This window comes from Nelumbo nucifera, chromosome 5, assembly GCF_055504915.1.
Source record: "Nelumbo nucifera cultivar China Antique chromosome 5, China Antique-T2T, whole genome shotgun sequence".
Lineage (NCBI taxonomy): Eukaryota > Viridiplantae > Streptophyta > Magnoliopsida > Proteales > Nelumbonaceae > Nelumbo > Nelumbo nucifera.
Window position 1 is genome coordinate 36,806,951 of NC_142653.1, and position 13,528 is coordinate 36,820,478.

The following is a 13,528-nucleotide window of genomic DNA, read 5'->3' on the forward strand; positions in this document are numbered from 1 at the left end:
AAAGCTCCGTATTTTTATTTATATGCCTTCCAGCTGCCCTTTACTACTTCCATATTTGAAGAACTTAATAAGTACTAGTGTTAGATCTTATGCAAATTTCCATGGAAAATCAAATATACTCCAGGTCCAGAATGATTGCATATAATCCAGGTGAGAAGGATTCAAATGATGCAAAGTTCACAAGGTCAAGTGCTTAGAAATTCTTTCAGGACTCATCTGCAATTGAAGGAGATATGTCCAATATATTTCTTTTATTTCCTCAGTCTCTCTCTCACTCTCTCTCTCTCTCTCTCTCATATTAGTGTGCATATTTATGTAAGCTAATCCATCTCTTTCATTTCAATCCATTGGAGAAATGATGCTAATGATGTTTGGCAGCGAAAAGGGAAGGTACCGACTCTCTTTCCTGACAGGTTGTCACTTGTCAACAGCTAGACATGTTTATCCAACAAAATACTATTTTGTTTACAAAAAGCAGTTTTAAGTATCCAAAATAAATTGAATATTATAGTTTATATGCAACTTCATGCGTGAAAAACATGTGTGTCCTGATATGTGATGTAAGGAATATATTCTTGGAAGAAACAGAGAACATGTCACAGAATAGACCAATATTCAGGAAGTTTTACCTATCAATTCATAAACAGTTTGAGAGTAGGTCGTGAATATATGGCATCAGATAGAATTGAGCAAGTAGAATAACATGGATTCAGTTGTTCACAAAGCAAGGACAGAAGAAAAGTCCTAGTTACAAGAATTATCTCCGTCTATTCTGTTGTTCTCTTAATCATACAATATCATAAAAATGGTACATAGACTGAAAAAAATGGTCCCCCCATTTAATGGGTTCTAAGTTCCAACATTACATTTACATCAGTAGAAGAGGCCATTTTCGTACAAGAAAGGTAAATTTGGAAAGTTTGAAAAAAAATTAATTTATGCATGACAATAGAGATTCTATTACTAAGAGAAAAATGATTACTTTAGAGGTTAAAATTTCTCAAAGGGTAAAAATCTATCCCAAATATCTATAGCTCTGGAAAAGGGAGAAGTAGCTCGAGAGGAAGGCACATGAGAAAAGGCAACATGATCAGAACACATTATTAGATGTTCTGTAATATATATTATAGTGTCACCTCATATAGATTTCTTTCAAATAATAGGAAGCAATAACCAGTTTCTTGTTACCCATCTGCATTATTTAAAAAAAAATGATATTGTTAAGAATTATAAATGGAAAAGATAGATTAGGACATGGAGTTCTATATGTGTAGAAGTTATTGAAAGTTTGAGACCTTTGCCAGCGAATCAGCTGGGGATTCTATGTAATGTATGACAATGAAGCAAGCAATACCCTGCTTCCAAGAACCCTATTTTAATAAACTAATTGGATCCTAAAACTTGCAAAAGCTATAAATAATATAAATCTTTGGATTTAAAAGGGATTTGATTTCTGTTATGATAGCAGAAGACAATCGACTATACTTTTTAGTGAATGCACATCTTATACCCAATTAAAAGAAAAACAGAAACATACCTGAATGAGAGCATCTTACGGACACGTGGTGCACGTGGCATATCCATGAATAAAGAATTTGAAAAAAAGGCAATCCTTCTGCGTGCTTCAAGGTTGGATGGGACATCCATGGCTGACTCTTTTACCGTCAGAAGGAGATACAGACGTTTTATCTACACAATACAAGTAGATTTATATACTATTGTTTAAGATGGAATTATGGTTCAAAAGAAATCACCCTTTAATAAGGTACCTGTTCTTCCCATTGTGCAGTAACTACAGGAGGGAACATTATGGCAGGTTTTGGATCAGTGCCAGCAAACAGTTGTCTTCTGGGGACTGCATCCTTGTTACTATGACCAAGTTCTACCAACTCACTGAAAAATAATATTTTGGCAATGTTATAGAAAGAAAGCATTGTACGTTAAACAATGTATATTTAAGGCTACTTTAATAATGTTAAATCCACTGTTCACCCACTGAATCTCTTTCACCATCATATCACGAGTAAATACTTCTAACATGTCCTGCAGCAATAATACTACTGTATCTCGCTTAGATGGATCTCCATCTTTCTGTAGCAAGGAAAAAGGTAAAATATGAGTCTCATAAACCATATTACAAAGAAGAAACTTAAGCATATACAACAACTACTACTCTAGGAAGCAGCCAGTACTGATAAATGGATTGCTTACCAAGATCCCCACAAGCTCCACAAATTTCTTGCAAAGAGTAGGTAGAGAACTCATTCTGAAATTAGTAAGAAATGTGCCCTTTGAAATGTTACCTTCAATCTCTTTTATGATAATACCAATTATCCTGTTACATAGAAAAATTAGAGTTAGAAATGGATAAGGTTGCAGATAAGTTTGGACATGAATATGACAAATATTTGAAATAAAAGGTAGCATCATTAGATTGAAGTTTTCTAATGCTTCTTCAGTAATAAAAAATGTTTCCTTTCCATATACGTGATTCTTGATATTTTAACATAGGTTCCTCCTACTGTCAACTGTATCCAGGAAAATAAAACTCAATACAAAGAAGGGCTTCCTAGAAATGGCCATGCATAGTATAAATCTAAATTTTAAAATGCAGATAAAAAAGTTGTTCATCTGAAGCCTGCATTCTTTAAACATGTTAGACTCAAAATAGAATCACCTTTTCTCATTCTCCCCAACAACCAAAACATCAAGGATATGCTTGAAAGATTCATAGCATTCAATAACAGCACATTTCATATATTCATCAGCACATATACGCTTCCAAAGGTCAGAGTCACGGAATCGAAATTGAGCTGCCATATCCAAAGCTATTGGGATCTGCATACATGCATGAACAATCAAAAAATAAATTCAAGTAGACAATAAGAAATGATAAGAAAGCTATTATGCAATGTTGGTCCCTGCTATTTGGGGTCTTGGAAGGGGTAAACTGGATGCCGTCCTAACCTTTGGCACTTTTTGCACAAAGTGGCCTCCCTCAGATATAATAAGATAAGGAATGATCTAAAAGAACAATATACTGACCTTGCTAGCAAGTAAAAAGGGTGGCCATTGTATTAATTTCAAACTAGGATCTGATGAATAAGGGACTAGCAACAGATCCATCTCCCTGGATAAAAAAAGAAACCCAGTTTATGTCCAAATGTGTGATAAATCCTAAAAGTAAAATAGACAAAGCTAATACAACTGAATTCAGAGGCCTTTCCTATAATTTATAAGGTCTTCCTCACGAAAACTACATATCACTTCATTCCATAGTTGAGCAAACTTTGCAGCTTCAGTTCTCTTGCTTGCTGAAACCTATGAAGGCAGTAAAATTCAAACATTATACATTCAAGTAAACCTAATGAAGTTAGCATTCTAGATGAACATTGTCTGTTTTTTCCAACACAAGTTACAACCTTAGCGAAACGCCTTGATAAAGAAAATCCCCTTTTCTCGACCTTATCAGAAGGCACCAAACATGCATTGAAAGCTCCAGGTAAAGATTGGAACCTTGACCGTAGCATGCCCAGAGTTCGTATCTATGAGAAACAAGTGAAAGACTCAATAAGAAATCATTATTTAGAAAAAGTGTAAGGTTAATGGAACTTCACTGGTCCAAGCATAAAATAACAATTTTTAGGGCCTGTTCATTTGCTCTGATATCTGACATCTAAAAGTGCAATAATTACATTAAGAGGTATATTGGTATTAGTGAACTTTTCTTTCCTCTTAACTCTGAATCAAAGCATTGTTCTTGTAGAGAAGATGGGCCGAATGGCCCATAGGCTGTTTATCTTTTTTATCTTTTACGTTCTTTGCTGTAATGGGCCTTAATCTGGGCTTTTATTCTTTCTTATATTTGTTTTTTAATTTTCTGCCCAACTAGGGGCCTCTCTGTAAATTACTAAAGTTTTACTTAATGAAATGGAATTAGGGTGTAAGAGAGGAGGTTATGTTCGAAAATCTCTCTCTTTGAACCCTAGTTGTCGCCACCTTCTTCTTCCTCTTCTCTCTTCTTGAAACCTGATTTCTGCTACTTTCTTTTTGATTTTCTGCAACATTTAAACAGTTCTTTCTTTTCAAAAGGCTGTTTTTCTTCTTGGTATCAGAGTAGGCTCGACTTTTTCCTTTTTTCACCTCTTTTTTCCCACACACAGTGTGTATGGAGAACTGAATCATATGAATAGTTAAAGAAACCTATTTCAGCCCAATTGTTAGTGGTTTTTGGAGAGAAGGGGACTGGTTTTGTCGTCCTCCTGACAGATTCAAGTGCGTTGCCCGAAACCCTAATTTTCTAGAGAAATCTAATTGTGGGCCCCACAGGGAGCTTGACCTAGGCGCTCAGTGACTAAAAGTCTTCTCATCCTTTGTCTTGAAGATCTATTCAAGTGGATTGATGTTCTGTGAAGTCTACAAGGAACGGCTGAGAGTTCTTTGTTTCTCTCGGGTTTCGGGTATGACGCAGGTAGTAGCTACGACGCATAGAGGTTGACTCACAATACAGTTTTTCTTCTGTCTTCATTTTTTGTTATTCGAAGTTGTTAGAAGTTATTTTCGAAGTATTTTAAGAAGATGAACCCTTTAGAAGTTGAAAACGAGCATGTTGCTGAATCCGGACAAGTTCTGGGAGCCTCTGTAGACCTCTACTGGCTGTGACCACAGTCAAGCTAGATGGAACTAACTATCTGGCTTGGTCACAATCAGAAAAAATTCATATCTGCGGTAGAGGCAAATAGAATTTTATCTTCGGGAGCAAAAAGGCTCCCTCAAAAGATGATCATATGAAAATGGATGCAAGAAAATTATACTGTTATTGGATGGCTTGTGAACTCAATGCAACTGCAAATTAGTCAACACTATTTGTGGATGAATTCAGCAAAGGAAATTTGGGATAGTGTTGCTGACCTATTCCCAGAAATTAAATGTGGCCAGGGCTTACAAGCTGAGGAGTGATGTGAAGAATTTGAGATAGGGGGAGAAACCTTTAGCTGTTTATTTCTCAATACTGAAGTCTCTATGGCAAGAAATTGATTTGATAGAAACTGAAGCTTGGGACACCACTAATGATGCTGAGACCTACAGGAAATTTGTTGAGAGAAATAGGGTGTTTGAGTTTTTGATAGGGCTGAATCCAGAGTATGACATCACAAAGCAAAATATCTTATCCAAGGATAGTGTTTCACTGTCTCAAGCCTATGCCTTGGTAAGTAGTGAAGAAAGCAGGAGACTTGTCCAGGTTCAAGGGGCTGGTCTAAATGATCACTTTGCTAATATGGGAGTGAAACCCAAGGGAGTTATAGGGACTCCAAGTAGCTCAGGGAAGAAAGAAATTATTTGTGAGTACTGTAAGAAGCCAAAACACACTAAAGACAAGTGTTGGAAATTGCACCCTGAGCTTCTTCCTCTTCGGTTTCAAAAGAAGTCTGATAATATGAAGACAGGGAGTGCCAATATTAGGGGTGCTCACGGTTCGGTTAAATATCCAAACCGAACTATGGGATATTTTTTCAAACCGAACCGATCTGATCGGTTTTTTAAATATCCAAACCAAAACCAAACCGATGCAACCGGTTAATCGGTGAACCGATGAACTGATTAACTGCAGTTCGGTTTTTTGGTTTTTTATGCAATTAAAATAAAAATAAAATAAAACTGTCAGTGTCGAACTGGTTGGTGCTGGTGGTTGCTGTCGGTGCCAGACTGCTCAGTGTCATTGTCGCCTAAAGTGAGAGATTGAGAGGTTGCGCTGGGCAGAGATGCAAAGAGGAGAGATGACAGAGAGAGAGAGAAGAGATCAAATGGCGTTGGACCGTTTGTGCTTAATGGCCGATGAGAGAGAAGAGATCAGATGGCATTGGACCGTTGGTGCTTACTTGCTGATGAGAGAGAGAAAAGTGAAACATTGAGAGAGAAAAAAAAGAAAATAGTTAAAAGAGTGAGGCTGAGTACTAACACTATGGCAGGGGAAAAGACAAAAGAGTAAATGATGGAGATTGGAGACTGGACTGGGCAGCTGGCAGACTGCCGAACTTTTAATTGAGAGGTTAAAATTTCAAAGTCTCTACCGAATTCTCTTATTCGATTTTCAAAAGAGAATATATAATATATAATATATAATATAAATATATATCAGTTGGTTCGGTTAACTGCCAGTTTTTTTAAATGGTTAACCGAAACCGAACCAAAACTATTGGTTTTTTAAGAATATCGAACTGAAACCAAACCGAACGGTTCGGTTAACCGATTTTTCGGTTTTTTTTGCTCACCCCTAGCCAATATTGCTACTGATTCAGATAGTGACAGATGCCTAACTGAAGAGATGACTGCTAATGAGCAGTTAACAGCTATGAAGGCAGAGTATGAAAAGTTTGGAAGGATGATCAGTCACCTAGAGGGTGTGGCCTCTTCTTCCAACCCTCCAGAAAATTCAACATCTTCTGCATTTTCTCATTCAGGTATACGGGCTAATGCCAATCATGCAACTATTTCAGGTAATCGTAGGATCCCTTGGATTATTGATTTTGGTGCTTTTGATCATATGACTAGCCTTTCCACTTTGTTTGTTTCTTATGATTTACTTCTTGGCCGTAACAAAATCACCCTAGCCGATGGCTCTCTTGCCCCTATCTCCGGCAAGGGAACCATCAAGGTTACAGATTCTTTGGTACTTCCTTTTGCTCTTCATGTACCCAAACTAAATACAAATTTGTTATCTGTAAGCAGCCTAAGTCATTGAACTGCTATGAAACCTTCTTTCCTTCCTACTATGTTTTTTAGAATCTGGAGTCTTAGAAAGTGATTGGGAGTGGCCATGAGGTGAATGGAATATATCTATTGGACACTCCTAGACAGAGCCATGGACAACCCTGGAAAAACTGCTTTTGGGTCTACATCTACAGAGTCCATCAGTCGAGTCATGTTATGTCATTTTCGTTTGGGTCATCTTTCTTTTTCTGCTTTAAGTCATTTATTCCCAGAACTATTTAAGGGAATTAGTCTGTTCAGTCTTCATTGTGAGTCATGTGAGTTGTCAAAACATTGTAGAAGCAGTTATCCTTTGAGTAATAAAAGATCTTCTCCATTCTACATTGTGCACTCTGATGTGTGGGGGCCTTACCACTTACCTTCTATGGGTGGCTACAAATATTTTATTTTGTTCATTGATGACTTTTCTCGGTTCACTTGGATATTTTTTATGAAGTCCCGTGATGAAGTTCCCAGACTTGTAAGGTAATTCCATGAATTTGTTTTAACCCAGTTTGATACCAGAATTCAAATTTTCAGATCCGACAGTGCAAAAGAATATTTTGAGAAAAACCTATCTTGATATCTCACTGATTTGGGGGTTATTCACCAAAGCTCCTATGTCAGGACCCCAGAACAAAATGGAGTTGCTGAAAGAAAAAATCAGCATATTGTTGAAGTTGCAAGAAGTATCCTATTTGCCTCACATGTCCCTACAAAATTTTGGGGTGATGTTGTTCTCACTGCAACCTACCTAATCAACCGTATTCCATCCAGGGTTTTGGGGTTTAAGTCTCCCTTCAGTATTCTTCATCTGAGCAAGGATCTTTTTCCTATTTCTCTCCGTGTCTTTGGCTGCACTTGTTATGTACATATCCCAAGTGTCCAGAAACATAAATTTGAACCAAAAGCCCACAAGTGTATATTCCTTGGTTATTCCCCACACAAAAGGGTTATTGTTGTTTTGATCTGAAAACTGGCACTCGGTATGTCTCAATGGATGTCACCTTTGATGAGCTCTCTTCCTTTTATGATTCTTCTCAGGAGAGGCATTGTCTAAAGGGGGAGAATTTATCACAGTTGTTTGCTCTCCCCCTTCTTGTCCTAGTTGAGTCTTCTATTGAGACTCTTCCTCCTTCAAATGAGTCAAGGGAGGATCAGTCATTTCATTCTCATTCCAGTGTTCCTATCCCTCCTCCTTTACCTCCTCTTTTTAATCCCAAGTTGTACCAACGGAAGAGAACTAAAAGTGAGCAGATTGTTTCCCCTACACCACATGAGCCTCTTACACTTCCAATCATAGAAGAGACAACAGGTATTCATACAACCCCCTTGGAGTCATCCTTTCCAAACCTTGATATCCTATTGCTATTAGGAAAGGAAAAAGGAAGTGTACTGCACATTGCATTTCCAAACAACTTTCTTATAGTTTGTTCTCTCCTTCATATTTGGGCTACCTTTCTTCTGTTGCTTCTAACTCAATTCCCAGGTTTGTGTTAGAAGCTCTTACTATTCCAGAATGGAGGGATGCTATGAGAACAGAAATTGATGCCCTACATAAGAATGACACTTGGGAGGTGGTTGATTTACCTGAAGGGAAGGATCCAATAGGCTGTAAGTGGGTTTTTACCATCAAATATCATGTTGATGGCACCATTGAAAGGTACAAGGCTAGGCTGGTTGCAAAAGGTTATACACAAACATATGGAATTGATTATCTGGAGAACTTTTCTCCTGTTGCCAAGATGACTTCTGTGAAAGCTCTGCCATCTTTGGTTACACACTCAAACTGGCCACTTTATTAGCTAGATGTAAAGAATGCATTTCTGAATGGAGAGTTACATGAGGGGGTCTATATGTCTCTTCCTCCAGGGATGTATGAAACAGATATAAAAGAGAAGGTCTGCAGGCTGAAGAAATCTCTTTATGGACTTAAACAGTCCCCTAGGGCATGGTTTGAAAAGTTTAGGGCTGCCCTTGTTAGCTTTGACTATGTACAAACTCAGTCTGATCATACCCTCTTTGTGAAGAGGAGAGGATCCTTGGCAGTTTACCCGATTGTGTATGTTGATGATATTGTTGTGACTAGTAATGATGTATCAGGGATTAATGATCTCAAATCTTTCCTTCATACAGAGTTTGAGATCAAAGATCTGGGGGAATTGAGATACTTTCTTGGCATAGAAGTTGTTAGATCCAAAGATGGGATCCTTATCTCTTAGAGAAAGTATGTACTTGACTTGTTCTCTGAAACAGGGAAGATAGGTGCTAGACCAGTTGCTACTCCTATTGATATGAGTCATAAATCTCTGCTTCAGATGGAATATTGTTGAAAGATAAGGGAGTCTTCCAGAGGCTACTTGGAAAACTTCTCTATCTATGCATAACTCGGTCGGACATTGCATATGTTGTCAGTTGCATTAGTCAGTTCATACATTCTCCCAGGGATACTCACATGGCAGAAACAGAGCGGATTTTGTGTTATTTGAAGGGCTCCCCTGGAAAGGGAATTCTATTTGATAAGCATGGCCATATGAAACTTGAAGCCTACACAGATGTTGATTGAGCCGGAAACATTGATGACAGAAGATCTACATCTGGGTATTGTAGCTTGGTGGCAGGTAATATTGTCTCTTGGAGAAGCTAGAAACAATCCGTTGTTGCCCGATCTTCAACCGAAGCTGAATACAAAGCCATGGCTCATGGAGTTTCTGAACTACTGTGGCTTAGATCCTTGATGGAGGAACTGAGTATTGAGCATGATAAGCCAATGATGTTATACTGTGACAATCAGGCTGTCATCAACATTGCTCACAATCCAGTGCAACATGACAAAACAAAACATATTGAAGTTGACAGACACTTCATTCGAGAAAGAGTGGCTTCTGGAGAGGTATGTCTACCTTTCATCACTTCTGAAGGATAGTTAGCTGATTTCCTCACCAAGGGCATTCCCAAGGCTAAACTTCAGCATGATACTGGCAAGCTTGACATGATTGACATCTATGCTCAGCTTGAGGGGGAGTGTAGAGAAGATGGGCCAAATGGCCAATAGGCTGTTTATCTTTTTTATCTTTTATGTTCTTTGCTGTAATGGGCCTTAATCTGGGCTTTTATTCTTTTTTATATTATGTTTTTTAATTTTCTGCCCAACTAGGGGCCTCTCTGTAAATTACTAAAGTTTAACTTAATGAAATGGAATTAAGGGTGTAATAGAGAAGGTTATGTTCAAAAATTTCTCTCTGAACCCTAGTTGCTGCCACCTTCTTCTTCCTCTTCTCTCTTCTTGAAACCTGATTTCTGCTACTTTCTTTTTGATTTTCTACAACATTTAAACAGTCCCTTCTTTTCAAAAGGTTGTTTCTCTTCTGTTCTGAATTCTGAAAATTGTCAAATGTCCATTTTAACCTCATATATGAGATTTTTTGTTTTTATATGTAATTCAATAAAAATAATATTAAAAAATATTATAATGATTAATAATTAATAAAAATTAATAGTTATTAATAAATAATTTGTGTTAATTAATAATTAATTATAATCATTATTGTTATTTAATAATTAATATTTATTACTAATTAAATATTAATAATTAGTAATAATTATTATAACAATAATAACGATTATTATTTAATTAATAATTAATTTATTACTAATACCAATTATTATAATTAATAATTATTGTTTACTACAAATTAATTATTATAATAATTAATTGAAATTAATTAATACTAATTAATAGTTAATAATTACTAACAACTAATAATTACTAATTATTATTTAATTAAAAAATTATTGATAACTAATACTAATTATTATAATAATTAATGAAAAATTATTATTTAAATATTAAATATTAAGTGTTATTAATTAATAGTTAATAATAATTACTTTAATAATAATAATTAATTTACTATTAATATTAATTATTATAATAATTAGTTAAAAATTAAAAATTACAAATGAATAATTATTAATTATTAATGTATAATGAATAGTGAATAATGATTATAATAATAAGTATTGATTAATTATTAATTAGTTATTAATTAACTTGAAATTATAATAATTATTATCATAATTATTAATTATTAATTATTATTATTGCATATGAGGTCCTTGTGCTTTGGGGGTATCATTAGAAAACAAAAAAACCATAAGATTCCAGTTTAGGCTATGTTTGGTTTAAAGGAAAAGGTAGGGAAAGGATGGGAAAGACAGGGAAACCAATACACGGTTTGTAAAGGTTTCCCTACCTTTCCCTTCCTTTCCCTACATTTTCCTTCAAACCAAACATAGCCTTAAGAGATAAGAGATAAGAGATAAGAGGAAACAAACAGCCATTTTCCTCTTAAAGTTGCAAGATTCCTCTTAAGAGGTAAGAGTTAAGAGGAAACGAACAAACCCTTAGTCTTCAGTTCCTAATTGACTCTTGAAACATGTAAATCATTTCCTCTCGTTATTTATCATGAAGAAAAATGGCGTGATCTTGATCTTCCCATTGCACTCTGCAAAGGAAAGAGAAAGTGTACAGCCCATTGCATTTCACACCATCTCTCCTACAATGCCTTATCACCCTACTACCGTTCTTTCCTTTCTTGGATTTTGTGTATACTTAGGAATGTCAGTGAGTCTCTCTCCCTTTTTACTTTACATCGGGATCAGGGCGTGACCATTCTTCTTCTCTATGTTGATGATATAATCATTACAAGGAATGATGTAGAAGAAGTTGCTGACTTGAAATGACTCCTTAGTGAATCCTTTAAGGTGAAGGACTTGGGTCCCTTGACTTATTTTTTGGGACTAGAGGTCAGCCATAATTCTCATGGTTATTTTGTCAATCAACATAAATATGCGGTGGATCTTGTCAGAATGGCTAACCTCAGTGATTCCAAGACTATTGATACTCCCTTGGAGATTAATCTGAAACTTAGTAAGGATGACAGTTCCCCTCTTGAAGATCTTACTCTCTATTGCTAGTTGGTGGGCAGTCTAATCTATCTCATTATGACTCGAACAGATATATATTATGTAGTCCAAGTTGTGAGCCAGTTTGTGTCATCTCCGCAACAATCACATTTGTTTGTAGTCCATCATATTATTAGGTATCTGTGGAGAACTTTATCTTGCAACCTATTCTTCTCCTCCTCATCTCATTAGCCTCATCACCTGTGCAGATGTTAATTGGGTTAGTTGCACAGACACTCGACGATCCACTACGGGCTACTGTGTTCTTCTGGGTAACTCTCTTATTTCCTAGAAGTGCAAGAAACAATCTACAATATCAAAATCTTCCACTAAAGCTGAATACAAAGCTATGTTCTTGGTGCATAGTGAAATTATATGGCTCCGATCTCTTGTACATGACATACTACATGAGCCACCACCCTCTGTTCCTCTCTTTGCAGACAATGTTAGTGCAATCAAAATTACATCCAATCCTGTCTTCCATGAGCACACAAAGCACATCGAAGTTGATTACCACTTCATTTGCAATCTCCTTCGTGCTGGCACTATTTCTCTTCCCCATGAGTCCTCTAGCCTCCGACTTGCTGATCTATTGACAAAGGCAATGACTCGGGCACAACATCTATTTCTCATGGACAAACATGCTTATTCATAGGCATCGGTTTGAGGGGGAGTGTAGAGATTAAGAGAGTTAGTCAAGGGCTATTTTTGTAATTTTGTTCTTTGTTGTACATTAGATTCTTTTGTACACTGCTTTTTGTATATTAAGGACAGATTGGTCCTTTTACCTTTTTAATATAAACACCATTTTCCTGGGTGTTGAGTGACACTTTTGGCACACCCAGAAATCTGCTCTCTCTCTCTCTATTCTACAGATTCAGATCTGACTCTGACACTTACTTTTATCATTTCTTGAATATTATTTTATTTCTATTCTAAGAACCTTGATTGTTGCTATCTGATACCAATTTATTAAACTCATTCTGTTCTCAATTATCACTTGCACTAAACACTAGATTCACCAGTCAATATGCTAACCTTCCTATCCCCAAATCTTAATTGCTTCCATTTTCCCCAAACTACAAGTTCATTGTTTTAATTTTAATTTAAAATTAAACTTATTAAATTATCCAATGTCAATATATATTTTTTATCAGCTTATTGAATGCCAATATTGTTCATACCTTTTGTGTTGTAGACTTGCATGAACAAAATAATTTGAGTAATTTGTAATATATGAAATAAACTTGGGACTTGCCAACATTTTGAAGTTTTTAGGTTGTTTTTGGTTTGAAGGAAAAAGTAGGGAAAGGAAGGGAAAGGTTGGGAAACCTTTACAAACCTTGTATAGGTTTCCTTGCCTTTCCCTTCCTTTCCATACCTTTTCCTTCAAACCAAACATAGCCTTAGGGTCTTTGTCTTTGATGCATAGATTTTATGCTTGAAAAAACACAAGTACATGCATATAAACAAGGTGAGGTGTGCATAGTATACTATACAACAAAAGAAGAAAAGCTGCATTGCTCTATAAGAGAACCTAAAGGACTAAGGGAGAGCAATCCTACATGCAGAGATCTAATGTGCATTGTATTAGCCAATGAGCCTGCATCACAGTTGCAACTCTTAGTCTTAATGTCTGGGAAATGTTACAAGTTCTTAATCCCACTTACTAAAGCTACAACAAACTCCCTGATATGGTAGGACACCTCTACCCTCTAGTCACCAAAACTAGAAGGGATAGTAGTAAATGGAGATTAAAGATGCCTAAAGGGAAAGCACATTAGACTGATCCGGATTCCGGAAGTATAAT

General features: G+C 36.2%; 1 protein-coding gene across 2 annotated transcripts in view; it reads right to left on the bottom strand.

Moving 5' to 3' along the window:
* Window positions 1-13,528, bottom strand: part of CALS5 (callose synthase 5) — a 37,104-nt gene that overhangs the window by 9,074 nt on the left and 14,502 nt on the right. For both annotated transcript variants that reach the window (XM_088888482.1, XM_088888481.1), the window contains 8 exons: window positions 3,423-3,545; window positions 3,226-3,321; window positions 3,046-3,129; window positions 2,678-2,838; window positions 2,212-2,335; window positions 1,997-2,091; window positions 1,770-1,893; window positions 1,538-1,689 (listed from right to left, as the gene is read on the bottom strand). In XM_088888482.1, coding sequence (XP_088744608.1) covers window positions 1,538-1,689; window positions 1,770-1,893; window positions 1,997-2,091; window positions 2,212-2,335; window positions 2,678-2,838; window positions 3,046-3,129; window positions 3,226-3,321; window positions 3,423-3,545 — 959 coding nt within the window. The remainder of the gene's footprint in view (window positions 1-1,537; window positions 1,690-1,769; window positions 1,894-1,996; window positions 2,092-2,211; window positions 2,336-2,677; window positions 2,839-3,045; window positions 3,130-3,225; window positions 3,322-3,422; window positions 3,546-13,528) is intronic.